The 17,969-nt window shown below is 41.4% G+C and overlaps 1 protein-coding gene across 2 annotated transcripts in view; it reads right to left on the bottom strand.

Moving 5' to 3' along the window:
* The window catches only part of LOC306881348 (E3 ubiquitin-protein ligase mib1), a 66,991-nt gene that overhangs the window by 7,978 nt on the left and 41,044 nt on the right, over positions 1-17,969 (bottom strand). For both annotated transcript variants that reach the window (XM_079435404.1, XM_079435403.1), the window contains exons 13-18: positions 6,104-6,236; positions 4,929-5,015; positions 4,237-4,395; positions 839-1,020; positions 478-667; positions 324-402 (exon numbers count right to left, since the gene is read on the bottom strand). In XM_079435404.1, coding sequence (XP_079291530.1) covers positions 324-402; positions 478-667; positions 839-1,020; positions 4,237-4,395; positions 4,929-5,015; positions 6,104-6,236 — 830 coding nt within the window. The remainder of the gene's footprint in view (positions 1-323; positions 403-477; positions 668-838; positions 1,021-4,236; positions 4,396-4,928; positions 5,016-6,103; positions 6,237-17,969) is intronic.

Raw genomic sequence — 17,969 nt, 5'->3', positions numbered from 1 at the left:
GACGCTGCATTACAACAATTATAACTGTGGAGGAAATGGAGTTTGAGTGTCAAAAAAAATATTTTCGCAATTAATAAAATGGTCCCTTGGTCCTACAGAGTAAAATAAGAACAGGGCTAGATAAGTTTTGAGAGATTCATCCATATTTTATACTCATCCAGTATGTGAACACCTAGATGTCAGTATCTGTCTCACAGTCATGTGATGTGTGATATTCATACAAGCTAGATGACAGAAAAAGCTTTTTTGTCTGGATGAGAGACAATCACATGGGGCGATGAGAGAAGAGGTGTGGAGTGGGAGAAGCAAGCAAGCTGACTTACTCTCACAGGCACACATGTGACCACAGGGTTGGAAAAGCACAGCTGCCTTTTTATCAGAACAAACCACACACTCCTCAATCTGTGGGTAAGAAAAAGAGAAGGGTTAACTATGGGAATATATGCATGCACAATGAAACTAGTGAGGTTTCTGTACCTTGGTTCTAGACTGGACCTGTTCCTTACAAATGAGACACTTCTTGACACGAGGCGAGCAGAGAGAGCAGGTAGCAATATGACCGCAGGGGCCAAAAAGCGTGTCTCTCTTCATATCCGAGCACACCATGCATTCCTCAAGAGTCTCGTTATTACTGTGTAAAGACGGGCTACGGGAGCCAACCTGCCCACTGAGGACAAGAGAGGAAGAGAGGACAAAAACATTGATTGAGATATACAGTGCAGATGGATTAAAGGATGAATAGCAAAATTAATAATTAATGAATAGCAGGAAAGTTAATTTCAAATGTCTGTAGTGCAAGCTTCAATAGATGCCCTACTGTTTGGGCAGATGTTCATACCTAGTCTTCTCTTTGTGGCATTTAGCAAGGGCCTTGCAGAGACTAGGGTCGGGGCACAGGTCCAGAGGAGACTGGCCCTTCTTGTTACGGATGGTGAGGTCAGCTCCATTGGCCGCCAGGAAGCAAGCAATAGAAGCTGCACTCTTCTTCTCAGCCCCCTGAGTGCCCAGTCCCATAATTAACTGTGAAGATTAACCACAAACAGAGTCAAATACAGCAGATTAATACAGTTTATCTATTAAAGTCATAAACTACAAACTAACTTACTTAACTATACATAGGGCTAGTTAAAATAGCTCCTATGAGCAGACCACTACTGCTTCTAGTGAAAGCGTTTGATTTCTACTTAACACACTGTTTTCCTTTCATCACGGAATGAAATATTTTGATCGAATCCTCAGAGATGTATGCCCCTCCACTGAAAGCCTACGCAACCAAAACTTTGATGCTTCGAAATGCTGAAGACATAGTAAACATAATCTGTATGAATTGAGCGGTTTAATCCAAGTATTCTGAAGAGACATGATTGCTTTATATGATGAACGGATTTCATTTAGGCCTTTATTCACATAAAAACACCGAATAATGCACATACATAGAGCTCATCAAATATGGTACTACATGCTTTACGTGCAACAACAAATCTACTTGGTTGCGAGACATGAGAGGACAAACCTTATTGGTTCCCATGAGCTCAAAAGCAATCATGTCTCTTCAGAAGAGTCATATGATTCCGTTTACTATATCTTAAGTTTTGGTTACCTGGATTTTCAACGGAGGGACAGAAATCTCACTTGTTTGTGAATCTTCATATGCGTTGAAGATGAATGAAAGTCTTATGGGTTTAGAACAACCCAATAAAGTAGTGATGTATGAAGCACTGCTCACGCATAAGTCCCTTTCAAAGGTGCTTTCTGTTGGTCAGCATGGCGAATTTGCGGGACAAACTTGAACACCAGCAAAATCTGCACAGGGAACTATTTAGCCTTGGTAGGAAACTACCGATTGCACAAATTCCTAAATTTCTAATTCCATGTTCAATGTTTTAAAATGAACCCACTTAACCGAAATCACTGTTAACCGATATAAGCAACATTAACAGTGATGCGTGTCTTAATAAACATGACTAAAATAATAATTCATTGACTTCTGCATAAAGAAACACAAGAGCTCCATTCATGTCCATGATGCAATGTTGGATAAACAGATTAATCTGGAGTGATGAAATGCTATAGACCATATTGAGCTAATGAAAGTGGGCAGATCTCAGCATACTGATTACTTCAGTGGAGTGTTTTAAATGGATGGCCCGACTCTCCATCTGCTGAATATGGTAAATGTGATGGCTTGAAAGGGAGAGAGATTTGTCACACTGTTTGTGTTAATAAATGGCTGACTGCTGGCCTGGAAGCAGCCTCCTGTCACACAACGCTTGATTTACAACAGTCGTGGAGAGGCGATGATGTGAACTGGCAGGACTGGGGTCAGGCGTAAGAGGAGCTACAAAGGCTGTAAAAGACAGGGTGCACGGGACCGGCATCGTCAGTCTGTCTGGTGTCAGACGTTATGGTGAGAATTTCTGACAGTTGATCCAGAGTATATTGATAGCATAATGTGTTAATGAAGATAAAGAAAGGCTGTGGGGATGGGAGGTCACAGATAAGTGCTGCGAAACACCTAAGAAACAATGGCACTGATGGAAAAATTCAAGTAAAACAGCAGCAGCAGCGCAGAAAAAAACCTGCATATCAGTTGTTCTGATGTGATATATTAACTTTACCCTGTTTGAAGGGTTTACATATATACCCTCATCTTTATGATCTTTTTACAAGGGGTGTCCCCGACTAAGGATTTTCATAGTCGAATCGGGATTTTCGAATCTTGCCGATAGTCGAATCATATGTTTGCACAAAATACCAAGGGTCATAAATACTGAAGTTAACACACAGAAAAAGGCCTACCGGACGCCTCGCAGATACAAACTGGGTAAATATAGTTTTATGTTTTGATTTAAAGGTAGTTAACATTAAACGTCTAAGAATTCACAACATTTTTTACAATAGTGCTCTCATTATAACATTACGTAGATATGACAGTAGCTTAATGTTCTGCATTTCTGTTTTCAAAAAAAAAAAAAAAAAAGGCATTCTCGTAGCGTCGCAAAACTGAAGTTGAGCCACTGAGTAGGCTGCTGTCTGCCAAAGCGGTCTTCTTTCTGCTTTCTCTCCTCCCACTCAATTTTCCACAAATATATGCAATCCCAAGAAAGGCGATGGGATAATCAGTGGAGAATGTCTCACCTGAAGGATTGTGTAGTATATAGGACACTGAACTGCAGTGGAACTGTGGCTCATTGGGCCGGTTACTCATGTGACAGCAGGGAAATGGCTCTTATAGCAGAGTACGATCTATCATTGTTAACACAGGGACAAGCCTGAGAAAAGCACTTACAATTGCAGAGTATATCTACACTGTCTCAGTGTTTTACTACTTGTTACTTAGAGCTCTTTTTTGGGATCTGTGTCATTTTTTGACATGAACGTTCAGTTGTTTGGGTGGCGTGAAAGCGGTTTTGCAAACTCAGGAAGTTGCAATCAAGTTCGCTTGAAAAGGTGGTTTGGAATATGGTTAATGCTCCTGATGACACTTACGTCTCTGAGTAAATCATGTTTCATAAAACTATAACGTTCATCTCATGGAACAGTAGTTGGATGTTTCCTTTAGGATGCTTAAACCACAGAGATGCACAGAACAAGACAACAAAATGTATCTGTAGGGTCTTATGATTTCCGTGATGCAAAAAATCTGGAGAGAATCGCAGCATTACATCATTTTGCTTTACAGTATAACATGGAATGACAAAATTTGGCAAATTTTGAAAGAATAAATCAAAAGTAGGGCAGCACACATTCGTGATTTGGACTAGTGTCTTGTGAATATTAAAATGCAGAAAGAGTATTTAAATATGACGTCTGCATGGTTTGTGTGTCACAGGGCTCTAAAAACATGATTTCTGGTAAACTTCTAATAAATTGTTAAATTTTATAAGTTGTATTTCATTTAATCAGACCTACCATAGACATTACTGAAATTAAATTTAAACATTAAAACGGAATCCAGAAAACATAATCTAAATGGAAAACAATGGAATTGGAGAAAAATCAAACTTGAACTTGCAAAAATAAACAGAATACATAGGGCGCTATATCTGTAATATTTTGTCTTGTATGCTTTTTTAATAAATTAATAACCGATTTAAACTAGCAAACAACTTTCAGTATTTGCGATTTGATCCCGCCACTTCTAATCAAATACTGAAAGTGTTTACTACATGACATTGTTAACCTAAAGCTTTTATTGAGAACACTTGTACCGTTTATATATTTCTCTGTACATACTGTGTTTTTGGAGGGCTCCCAGGGCTCCACTTTGCTGACGTCCTGCATGTCCTGAAGTTGGCGCAGCTGGGACAGAGTGTGGTGACGCAGGGCCTCGTGCAGTGGCGTGTCTCCGTCCTTGTCTTGCACATCCAACTTTGCCTCAGCTCGCACCAAGAGCTGGACACAAACAGAGGATGGAATTTAACCAGTGTGTTCTCAGCAGTGGAGGACTTCATCATGTTCACCGATGCAAATGAACAAGCTAACAATGACATCTAAAACGTGTCAAATTTCATCATGTATTTATATGACAAAAAATAAGATAAGATGTAAGGTGTTAGACACAATAAGCACATGTTTGTTTGGTTATTACTTCAGAATCCTTCTCAATAGACTATGCCAATACAGATACTTTGAAAAGAGGAGAGTTGCATTGCTCTTATATAACCACAAGATGGTGCTTTAGCTCCCATTGATTCCCCTTTTCCACCCCCTTCCCATACCTCTCCTGGCGTAGTCCAGATTGCTCAGGACTAAATGAATTCAATTGGAGGGGATAAATCTGCAGAACTCCATGCATTTAAATCTTTAGCTGCAGCACTTAGCTACATTGCTTCATCAATGCGTTTGTTTTGAGTAGGAAGCCAAAACACTAGGTGAGGGGTGTAGATGTCAAACATTGAAAGAAAAAAAAAAAAAAAATCACTTACTCGCACTATCTGGGTGTGCTGACGTTCTACAGCAAGGTGCAGTGCCGTCTGCTGGTTGACATTCTGTACGTCCAAATTGGCACTTCCCTATGGACAGACCAACACAGAGAAAGAATAAATGCTTTCAGCTTTAGCCACTGTGATATTTACATTTTTATAGATACATGATATAATGCCTTAAAAAGGAACACAAAGTGATAGTGGGTATTTATTTACATACCAAAACAAACATTTTTTCACCGAAGTTTAGTTAAGTCAGTGCCAGCGTCGCTTCTCAACTCCTAAAGATAAATCGCTGCTCATGAGCATGCCTTCTAGTTCCCTAGGTTGTGTTAGGAAATGTGAGCTAATGCTGATTTGTATTCAGATATTCCCTGACTGAAACCCCATAGCATCATCTCTCTGCACTACTGCAGTGCAGCTCTACTGTGGTTCGCAGGCTGAGGCTTAAGTCGCTGGTGTGAACCTTTTCTTTGTCTCTCCCTCTCTTCCATCATGGCAGGTAGTTGAAAAGGGCTGAACTGAGCCAGCGCAGCATTCTCATAACGCTGCTGGAATGTTGCAATAACATTGTTACTGTGCCATGCTGTACTGTGGTGTGTGAATGTGAGGTGCTGAACCAGTTTGGCAAAATTCGCACTTGCAGAACAGAAGAATCCTGCATGTTTAAAACAGTTCAGCTCGAGACCACTGGGTTCTTGCAGTGCATTGCATCCTATTTGCATTGAATTAAACTAGCCCCACCCAACAGGCAGTAAAGTGGAATGACAGGAAATGCAACTGATGTCTACTTCCTAAAATACAAATGTGAATAAAAATTCAAAAGGCATTCTTAAATTCAGTTTTCAATGATACAAAGCTCTGCTATTAACATTATACATAATATTTTGTTTTAAAGAGTTATCTACATGAAATATCCTCAAAAAACATTCTATTCTCTACCTTAAGAATCACTGTGACTGTAAAGTGCACCTAGTATAATGAGAGCTAGGTTACTTTCTCAGCTCTTCTGGATGCCTAATGACATAAATTGCATCAATTATCCACCAGAATTATTATCTGCACAGACACTTGATTCTTTCACCCTTCTAGTGGACTGAATAACCTGCTGGAGTACAGGGTCTCCAGGACGGGGCCCTTCTGTGGCGTAATGTGTGTGTGTTAGAATTGCTGACCTGGTGGACTAGGAGCTCTGCCACCTCCACGTGGTTGTTGAGGGCAGCCAGGTGAAGCGCGGTGTAACCATCATCCTTTTTCTCATCCACTATCCATGGTCGTGGCAGTTTGGATAGCAGCACACGCATGGCACTGCAAAACAAAGATGAGAATACAAATTTCAGCAACAGAAAATATGAACTAATAAACATTTAACAAGTGAGCAGGCTTTTATAAATTTGGTGAGGCTATGAAAGTCAAATGAAGGGCACTGAACTCTGCAAATCAAGGAAGTAACAGAAGCACTAGAGTACTAAAGGGTAACAAGAGGAAATAGAGCAATAAAGGGTAAAAGAGCAGATTAACTTCGGTGGACGTAAAAAATGGTGTGTATTGACGTCTTTCCACGGTTGAAAAAATGTCATGTTCATTCATGTTTATTTTGTGCTTTAAGTAAATATGAAAAGATGATTGGTTCACGTGTGCCGCTTGAACTGAGGCAATACAGTGATTACAACACATTAAAGAGCCACAAAACGGTATTTAATGATTGAATTTCTTTAAAAAAAGAAAATTTTAAAGCTGAGATCTTGTGTGTAGTGAGAAAGTGGCATGGCTTGTCGGACATAGCAACATAACTAAGGAGGGTGGGTTTTTGCGAAGGGTCAATTGTAAATGGTGATACTTAATGTAAATAGTTGAAACAGGCACAAGTACTTGGGAACAATTACACAAGTGTCAGTACTGATCCATCATGAAATCAAGAGAGCATGGCTATTAAAAACATTTGATCTACAAAGTTGAATGCTGACTTAATGTCTACAAAAAAAATGCAGTACATTCATCAATCTGCTACATACTGGCTGCTTTATCTGTCCAGTACTTGAGCAGCCAAAATTAACATTTAAGTAAATGCATATGAATGTAAACACATGTATAAAGCAGATAAAATGAAGACCACAGAGCCCTACTGACATCAAAAGGGCCTTTGGAACAGCCACTACAGAGGCCATGCCACCCATTCAAACCCCCGGAAAATTGACAAACCCAAGCAATCTCATCCAGGTCATGACGAATCAAGGAAATATCACTTTATGCAGTGCTCATCTGGATATTCACTGTGCTCAAGAAGAAATGCAGGGTTAGTATTCTCAAATGTCTTTGAGTGTTAAGGTTGTTAAAGTATCATTGGTAGAATGAGCAGAAATAAATGAGGATGCATCTAAAGGATGAGAAAAAAAAAAGAAACTGATGAATGTAATTTCAGAGATGAGGTGGATTTGTGGATGCCTCTGAAGTGCTGCTTTTTGCTGAAGGGTGGATTCTGGTAAACCCAAAGCCAGTCTCTAGTTACTTAGGTAGTGCGGAGAGAGAGCATCAGCTCAGTACACATTTGGAGCGCTGTGCAGCAAAGCAGCTGTATGTACTGCAGTGCACACGGCATGTACACACGCACAGCCCAGTTACATCTTTACACCTGCAATGCTCATGGAGGCTTGGAGTTTGTGGATATGCCCCTTAAATTATATACAACTGATGCATAAGTTTAAGAATATGTGATCATCAATAGAGTGAAGAAATTGAAAATGATCACACAAAGAATACCAAGGTGAGCTTCTGAGCTTCATTTTGGACTGCACTGGCACAGACATCCCACTCAGGGTAGTAGCAGCCAATATAGAAAATGGTCTGCCACTGGTGCATTCTTGTATTGGCAAGAACGCGACTGATCAGTGGCAGTAAGGCGCTGGCATTGTGAGTGGCAAGCCCTTCTAGATGAGGCAGAGATTGACAGGCTGCCTGCCACGGTGGTGGAAATGGGCAGGCATTAATATTAATGCAGCTCGCTGGCACTACTGCATTGCAGTCAACTTTTTTTTGTTGAGGAGGAGTTCAAAGAACACTAACAATCTGCAGTCTGTGGCACAAACCCCTTGCAATTCCTTCCTGGAAATGATTTGTTCCACTGTGAGCAAAGGGAAACGGAGATGATGAATGGTTTGCTATTGGTAGCAAATCTTTATAGGGTCTCGATAATCGACTTGACGTAGCTAATGGTCTCCATGTAAGAGGTGAAGCACAAGGCTCAGAAGCAGCAATGAGGCTGAAGTAGCCGTATGAACATGAGGGCAAATGTAAAAGTGAAAGAGAGGAAAAGGCAGACGAGCGAGGTAAGGTGAAGGAGAAGCACGATGGAACTGGGTCACCCTGTGAGATACAAAGATCCCTCAGGAGCAAGCAGACGAGGCCTGTTGTCCCTGGTAGCCACATGGTAATTTGTCATAGGCCTGAAGCTCACTGTTACTAGGAAGGAAAAGACGAACATTACCTTACAGTAGCACAAGAGGAGTAGAGTTAAGAGCTCCAATCTTTTCAGTGTAGCAAAGAGTGAAGAAACTATATGATAAGCCTGGATAAGATGAACCAGTAAACTCTGGGAACACTGGAATAGGCACCACCTTGTACCATCAAGACTTCAAGACTGTAAAGTTGTGAAGTTAGATAGCACTGTATTCTTGGCATATACAATGGGTGAGAAAACTGACACACTAAGCTCATAAAAATGAGCACTCCAGACACATAAAAATGGAGTGTGGCTGTACAAGCGGAGTGGTACCTTTTTTCCTTATCTTTATGTAAGCCATACCAAACATGATTATAATTAATAGCCCAATGAGTATAATAATGCCAACAGACCTTGCTTGTAAGAATAAACAGAACAAACAATGGCTGAAATGAGACTGAGTAATTGGGTCCCACTTTATATTAAGTGGCCTTAACTACTTGCATTTAAATTAATGATTTGGTACAATACACTTATTGTGTACATACATGTTTTTACATTGTTCTTATATTTAAAAAACTACCTGCATGTAATTACATCTGTAAGTAGTTTATGCAATTACATTCATAATTACTGTTGCCCCATCCCTTACACCTTAACCCACCCATACCACCAAACCTGTCCCTAACCTTACCCCTATCCCACCTCAATAGCAGAAAGTGTTTTGCAATACAATATGAACACAATAGGTAGATTTTACTTATTTTTTGATGTCAGTACATAGTAGTTAAGGCCATCTAATATAAAGTGGGACCAGTAATTGAAACAATTAAGAACAATCAAGACAAAGTGGATCTGCATTCCAGAGTGAAGAAGTGTTTGTTATTAAGTTCAGCTTGCATAATGCTTTCTTTAAAGTGACTTCCGGGCAACTTTGTCTTTATTGGACATATGGTTGTGAACTTGTGAAAAAATCCATTAGCATTAAAAGTGTGGTCAACTACTGAATTTTTATATTGGTTGTAACTGAAGAGTCTGATTATAGTAAAAGATTTTGTGAAAATGTGAGGAAGAAGGTATTGCAGAACAAATTACAAACTTTCATTCGCTTAATTTTACAAGTATGTCTGTCTCATGCAAATTATCTGCGTCAACGAAGGATCCATCGGCACAGTAATATCCGTGACCTAATTATCTGTTTCTAGAGGCATATTGATATAAAAAAAAAAAACTTCCAAATCCAAAATATTGCTGCACTCACATGGCAACAAATAAAGTGATTTGCATGCTACAGGAATAAAAACAAAAGAAACATGGTATTTCGAATGCAAAATCCATATTTCACTTAGACTATGCATGATATACTGTACATGTACACTGTACTTGCAGATTTGCATTATACAATATTAAGAAGATCAGGCCCTTTCTCTCGTAACATGCAACACAACTCCTTGTTCAGGCTGTTGTTCTGTCCAGACTTGACTATTGCAATGCTCTCTTGGCAGGTCTTCCAGCCAATTCTATTAAACCTTTACAATTAATCCAAAATGCTGCTGCAAGATTAATCTTTAATGAGCCGAAAAGAACGCACGTCACGCCTCTGTTCATCAATTTGCACTGGCTACCAATAGCTGCTCGCATTAAATTCAAGGCATTAATGTTTGCCTATAGAACCACCACTGGCTCTGCAACCCTTTATTTTACTTCTTTCATTAATTTAGACTTATGTGCCCTCTAGAAGCTTGCGTTCTTCAAGTGAATGATACATTGTGCCATCCCAAAGACGCACAAAAACGCTTTCACAGACTTTTTCATTAACTGTTCCCATCTGGTGGAATGACCTCCCCAACTCTATCCGAGCAGCCGAATCCTTACCCATCTTCAAGAAACGGCTAAAAACTCATCTGTTCCATCTTTACTTAACCCTCTAACTCTAGCACTCTCTATTCTAATTGAATTTTATCTATAGAAAAAATTATAAATAAAAAAATAATAATCTGTACTGCGTTAGTCTAACCAAGACTTGTAATAGCACTTGCACGTTGTTGCTCTTTTGTTGGTTTTGATTGCTACTTATGTCCTCATTTGTAAGTCGCTTTGGATAAAAGCGTCTGCTAAATGACTAAATAAATAAATGTGTTCTGTATCAAAAAACATGAAATGGAAATACCTCCAGGGATCTAAAAAGCATAAATACAAACTCGTGGAGGGAAAATGACATTTGACTGAGTTAACACTGAAAATTTTCTTCTTCGTGTAGAGAAGGATAATTCTTCGATTGGTAGCTGACTCACTTAGGGGAGTGGTACACATCACTGCTATAAATATTAGGCTTTAAATCACTCCAACCCCAAACTGTTTACTCGAGGTGGGTAAATTCAATCCACCAAAGTAGCTCAGCTGGTGTCTAAACTCTTCAGAAACAAGCAGCAAAGAAACACTAAACTAACAAGCCAGCAGACAGATGTCTTAAAGTTGGGTGTACTTGAAGTTACGCATGCGCTGATTTGTGACTGCGTGTTTTGAGTTTGATTTGAGCTCCATCAAGTTGATTCTTTATCGTCTATTTTCCATCTTAAAATTCAAGGGGGGCGCAAGCATCAATTAATTCAGAGACATTGCCTTGAAGATTTATGAATACGCGCTTTCAAATCTTCAGCCATTCGCTAGGGGGCAATCTGACTTTAAAAATCTTTACTTTAAAAAATATTCAAAAGTGACTCCTTGCCCCAATTTACAACATTTAAGTTTAGGTCTAATTTTGGCCTTTTGGATTTTATTGGATATGACAGTGAGGGAGTGGAAAAGAAACAAAGTAGGAGAGAGAAAGGGAGACACGATCAACAAGGACCATGAACAAGATTCGAACTTCGGTTGGATGAAGCGCAGCCATACTTTCAGAGTAGTGCCATTGAGGCTAATGGCTCAGACAAACAGATTTTTATTTATTTTTTGATGTTTCTTAAATTTTACCCTAAAAATCTTACCTTTCTAATACGAAAAAAACCCCCCACTGGTATAGGACTGTTGTGCAATATACTCAGGTCTTCCAAGTATTCACCAATTAGAATCGCCAATTAAAATATTTACATCTATGCCTTCAATTTTAAATAAAAATGGCTTCCAAACCAGTGAGCTGGATCCAATGCTGCTCATATTGTTGGGTGTCTCTACCGTTGGGTATTACAGTACGCGTGTAGGGGGGTTGGGAGCTGAGGTGAGAGATCAGAGTGGAGCAGTGGTACAGCCGCAGTGGGGCTGAGTGGAACAATGGCTAAGAGCTGAGAGACCGGCTGCCACAGGCTTCCCCCGACAGCACTCAGTTCGGCCCTTCATAAATCACTTTTATGCCGTCTGCCGCTCAGCAGTTTTACCCGCTCCATGATGGAATGCTTAAAGGGCTGAGGATCAGGGGGGAGAGAAATAGACCAAGAAAAAAACAGGGTGGAGGATCTAGTGTTATAATCAAGTACACTGAATATGGAGGGTGTGTTTATGGTGTTTTTCATTCTGAAAGAACAAAAGCAAATGTCTTGATTCATCCACCCACCTTAAAGTTGCTGTACAACGCCAATTAAGAAATCAAATCTCACTCTCTAGACAGATCTGTTGTATGTAATCAATCCCATCTAGACTTAAAAGCTGTGGCAAAACTAATCAGACAAATAACATTAAAAAAGTAATTTGTCTTTTTGCGCAGACCCCAAGGCCCATAGTAATTAAAACCCCTGCTTAACTCAATACTTATTACCATTCCATCAGTCAGGTACTGGTGTGATTGATGAGCTCTCCTGATACAGGGGTACCTAAACTCAGCACTTCCGGGACAGCTTTCAAAACTACAGAGAATTACCCACGGGCGGTGCACCCGGTCAAAGCACTAACTGTCAGAGTGAAGCAGAGTCAAAGTTCTCAGATCATGGCTGGAAATCTTAGCTGTGCAACATTTGCAGTGAACTGTAGCAAAATGTTACACATTTCAGTATGGCTTTATATATATATATATATAAAAAAAGAGCTAAACGTCCATGTGAGATCTTCTAACATATAAAAAAAAAAAAAAAAATTTTGCAACTTAAACATTGACCTAGGAGGTTGAACAGGGATCTCTGTGATGGACACAGCTTTAATAGCTTTTTTTCCAAACTTGTTTTAAACTGCAGAAGAGAAGTAAAATACAACAGAGTCATTCATTATTGGCCCAGCTTTCTCTGATCAATATCGGGCTCAACTAAACGTTCACAATTTATGACCTAAAGGAGGAAATGAGATGGTGCATTTTTATGGTATATGCATGGTATGCTTCCTCTATAGTAGAGTGAGTGGAATTTAACTCAAGAGACCACTGACATGAAAAAAAGGGCTGACCTGACCAATAGATCCCCCTCACTGATGGAGACCTTAAAGGGGGTCCATTGCTGATTCATGCATGTTGAGTTATTTACACTGTTAAAGAGTTGGATTCTCGTGCTAAACATGACCAAAGTTAAAACAAAAAAAAACAATTTGGACGTATAAGAGTATTTCTGTGCCAAAACACACTTCCGGGTTTCTTACAAGTCTCTGAAAGTTTTTTTTTCGATCATGGCTCTTCATGATGTAATGAAGGTGGAACTCCTTATATGGGCATTTCTACCGGAAGAGCACGCCGTGCACACATTGACCAGGGCGAGCGCATCAACACGCTTCATTCGGCTGCACTGCACAGGACTCGCTCGGGAATAACGTCTCTAAAGTGTGTTTTTGGTTATAAGTGAAGTGAAGTGAAGTTACATACCGCCAAGTATGGTGACTCAAACTCGGAATTCGTGCTCTGCATTTAACCCATCCATCGTGCACACACACACACCGTGAACACACACCCGGAGCAGTGGGCAGCCATTTATGCTGCGGCGCCCGGGGAGCAGTTGGGGGTTCGGTGCCTTGCTCAAGGGCACCTCAGTCGTGGTATTGAGGGTGGAGAGAGCGCTGGACATTCACTCCCCCCACCTACAATCCCTGCCGGCCCGAGACTCAAACCCGCAACCTTTGGATAACGAGTCCGACTCTCTAACCATTAGGCCACGACTTCGGGAAGATGAACAAGGGAAAGATAACCTTGTTCATCTTCCCGAAGAACCCAGCGTTATGTAAACAGTGGATGCATTTTGTTTTTCCGGGGCAGCAATGGAGTTTTGCAAGTGTGTTTGTTGATGAACGTTTTATAAACAAGGCCCAGTTCGACGCTGGATTTGCGCATCGTTTGACAATGAAAGATGGAGCAGTCCCAGGTATAAAAGATCCCGATCATGATTCGGAACTGCAGATGGTAAGTGAAACGGCATCAAATGTCTGTTTTGTTTTCAATCAGTGCTCAAGTGCTCGTCACTCCTCCAAGAGCTTGGCTGTTATCGGAAAGAATCGTAAAGCTGTCTCTTTCTTTTATAAATATGATAAAACTAAAGACTTTTTGGAGATATGAAGGATGCAGTACTGCTCCGGTACTCAAGATTAACAGGAGATTGGGTGAAACTGTTTGTTATGCCCCCTTAAGCCCAGGTATTCATCCTGATGAGAGCTTCCATTCACATCACACGCATCAAAATAATAACGGTCACTGCAAAGCAAACTGCAAAAACACCCATTTCTCATTTTGATGAGGGGTGGCTTTCTCTGAAGATTAATTTTATAAGGTCTCAGGTATGGGGTGATGCTTTTAAATTTCCTTGAATGAGTGGTTCACTGACTGCTAGAATTTGCAGCCCCATGAACTTTAAAATGTGTCTTTTTTAATGGTGCTGTTTGGCTAAGGGTTGAGCCTCAAGCTGATGCATTACTTAGAGTGCATTACACCTGGCAAATAGTCAATTTTCGTAATGCCCATAAATACAGAGAGCATTTGAACGCCAATATGTTAGAATGTGGACACATTAATTGAATTCTACTATAATTCTACACAATAATAAAAGATTCTTGCAAGCATTACACAATCTTAAGGATTTTTTACATCTTTTCAAGAGATGTTTTTTTTTAGTAATCTAATGCAAGTTAGAAACCTATTTTTGTAATCCTCAAAGGTTTGCCCAGCACTGCCTCGAGCTATAAAAGGTGGGAGAGGAGAAGCCTCCAGACAATTACCAACTAGAGATTTACATTATTTAACAGAGACATTACACTAAACGATGTGAAAACATTACTTTGAGAGATTAGATAGTGCCTTGAGTGCTGTAATTATCTCCGTGTGGGGGTGGGCGGACTGCAGAGGTAGCATTGTTACTGCAGGTAGAGAGATGCAGCAGTGGAGGACAAAGCTGTGAGATGACAGAGGACATTACTGGCTAAAACCAGCTCTCCACACTGAATGATTGGACCTCCAAATTAAACAATTCTGCTCAAGAGGGAAGAACAAATCTTGAAACCCCTGGGGAAATCCTGGCGTGTCCCAGAACCAAGATAAATCATATGCTAAATACGAGTTCGACAGTTGCAAAGAGATAGCTAAGCTAGTCCTTTGAAATATCCTAACAGGTTTGATCCAAATTGTACTCTAGTACTCTATAGATTTTTCATAAACCTTCAAGCACTATTCGCCCCCCCCCCCCCTTCTCTCACACCTAACTGCGTATGTTACTAAGTATAGTGACAAGGAGAGGCAAGATCTACCATATGCAGCATGTTCCGGCACTATTTAAAAGAGAACTGAGAGCAGGATGGGGGCTGTTTAGATGGAGAGTTCGAGTAGGGGGTGGAGAGGTTGGGTGTTAGAAAAGCAGGGGAGGGGAAACGAGTGAGGGAAATAAAAGTGGAACCAAGAGAGACCACTTTATTTGGCGCTACTAAAAATAACACAGCGAATAGCAGGCCGGTAAGCTGGTGCTGCGCTAACACAGGCTAGCTACTTGCCTTGCTGGACGCACAATCAATAGGTGGAACGCTGGATGGGAGACTTCCCAGAGCTTGTAGGGGGACAGCTGCCTTGGTGCAAGGGGGGGGGGGGGTTATTTTTTTACTGGTTGACTAAATATGGTCACAGGGAGGTGAGCTAGATACAGAAGAGGAGCTGGTTCTAAAATGCTTCCCCTGCTAAAAAGTTCTAATGATTTAGATTTTTGAGGTGCAACAGCTGGCTCCTTTTGTGGCTAGTGGCTTTTCATTCCCTTTCAAGAACACTGATGGTGGGTCTCTGAAATCAGATGGGGCGATAAACGATAAGAGTCACCTCCAGTCACCTTAGGGTTTACCAAGAAAGGGTAAAACTGTTGACAAAGTTATCTGCAAGCTTCAAATAAGCAACAATCTGCATACTTGACAGGCTGTTGATGCACTTTTGTTTTCAAATTAAAATGGCTATTTATAAATTTGCTTATGAAGCACAAAAAAAATTGTATTTCAGAAGGCAGCGGCTTGAGGGATAAAACTGCGGTTTTCAAATGATGTCGATCAGAAATAAACTAGCCAAGCACTAAAGCGCTAGAGAGATCTCGAGCAGTCATGCACATCTTCACTGAGAATGCACATGCTAGAGATGGGAGGGAGGAGGGGGTGAAAGTGCTGCAGTTTTTTCTGCCCGTTTTTAGAGCAGCAGCGACAGCTCCTCGTGTCAGCATGATGTCTATCCCTGCCTAAATGTAAGCCGTGAGTATGCTTTCTTCACCCGGCTCCACCCCTCCTGCTTTACCACTCTTGTTCCTTCTCCACAATACTCGTGCACTATCCCCCCACCCACACCCCCCTCTTCGTCAGAGAAGCTGAATCAGCGAGTCAGGCATGCGATGGCTGCAGCAGCTGGAGAACTCCGGAGGTCATTATGGCTCTTCACACACAGGAGAGAAGAAAGAGGGAGGAGCAGAGAGCGGAGGAAACTGAGCTGACAGGTAATATATGCTCCCTGTGCCTTCCTCTCTCCGGACGGGAGTTTGCCCCCCATGCTGGTTGGTCCGCACTGACGTCTCGGCTTTTTTCTTCTCCGTTCCGGATGCACTGGGGGTTAAGCGTGTGGCCGGTCAGCCGCGGTGTGCTGTGTGGACGCTTAGAGGGAGTGGAATTTACAGCTCTGCAGCAGCATGATGAGAAAAACTACTTCTCTGGGAACACCTTGTGAAATAATGTAAGTGCTTCCCCCCGCAAGGAAAACACCAGGAATGTGTGAAACAGTCGGACAGACAGGTGTAGGTGGAAAAGGGGAAAGTTGCTGTCATCTGTATGGATTTGCTTGCTTGCTTGCTAGAATACTGTTTCCACTTTGCTCACTCTTGTGCCCTACCTCACTCTCTCTGTCTCTCTTGCTTTTCCAGTGCTGGTCAGGCAGCAGGCTGCTGCAGCACAGCACTCTCTGGTTCATTACCTCCTCGTGGCTGCAGCACCATAGACATCTAAAAGACGGATTCAGAAACGTGCAGCTTTTATCTTGGATCTTTCACTCTGAGGCACTTTCAGACGGAATACAACTCTATCAGGATGGTTACACACTTTGCCAACACTCAGTTTTCCAGTGGCCAGCCGTAATTACTGGAACCATGTTTGGTGTTTCAAGACAGCGGGTGGGACAGGTGTATGCTAGCCATGAAGGGACATTGGTGTCACAGTGGGACGCAAGTTTCAGGCCGGGTGGGGGATGAATCGGATTGATGGAAAAACAGATGTGCTGGCATATTAAATCTCCAGGGAGGGCGGTTCGGTGGCTGCTGGATGTGTGTCAGTGAGTGAACCCACAACACCCAGGGTAGTAACCCAGTTTCTCTCTGTCTCTCTGCATGCTTTCCAATCACTAGGCAGGGCTGTAGTGCTGCAGTGCCATCTCCCCCTCTCAACACACTCATCCCTAAATCTTTACTAACACTGTGGCGCCACAAGAGTCCAGCCATACCTCGCCATCATATCTAACCCCGTCAAGCACCACAAACTCATCCAGGATTTCCACCCCTGCCCAGAATAGCCTGTCTAAGTGTCCTTCTGTTATGTTTCCACCCCTACACCTCTCCTTTTGGCCTGGTATTGGATAGGCTCCTGAGAGGAGGGGGATGAGACAGGGCGGTGTTGACTTGTGGAATGTGTGAAGCTAGAGCAAAGATTCATTAGAGAGCTACTGAACATTTCATGCTGCCATGCAAACAGTTATTGAGCTCTAGCACACAGCATTCGAGTTCTAGAGAAGCTTCTAGAATAAACACACCCAGGTCAACTCTGGGTGAAAAAAAGGGAATATGGGGAGTTCGCAGAAAAAAAAGAAGGGGTTTAAAAAAAGAAGAAAAAAGAAATAGGAGAGGAGAATCAGCACACTCGTTACAAATCACTATTGCTGAGTGGGCATTAGCTTTTGCATGTGACCTCTGGCCTGGTCTGTGGCTAAAGCCCAAATCCTGCTCACAATAGCTTCCTGTTCCACTTGGATCAACCTCATTTTTGGACCTCAGCAACCAGTCTGACATACAACTGAGAATGTAGTTAAACAACGGACAAGCAGATGGAAAACGGGTGGAAAGGAGATGCATAGCATGTACAGGACACTTACATTAGAATGAATCTCTTTTTTTTTTTTCCTAAGGAGTCCTTTAAACTTTCATGGACAACAAGAAATCCAGGCAACAAGGACAACACAGGAACAACCTTCTTTATTTTTCAAC

This window comes from Barbus barbus (genome assembly GCF_936440315.1).
Source record: "Barbus barbus genome assembly, chromosome: 15".
Lineage (NCBI taxonomy): Eukaryota > Metazoa > Chordata > Actinopteri > Cypriniformes > Cyprinidae > Barbus > Barbus barbus.
The sequence above is the reverse complement of the archived record's forward strand: the minus strand, read 5'-3'. Positions and strand labels throughout refer to the sequence as shown.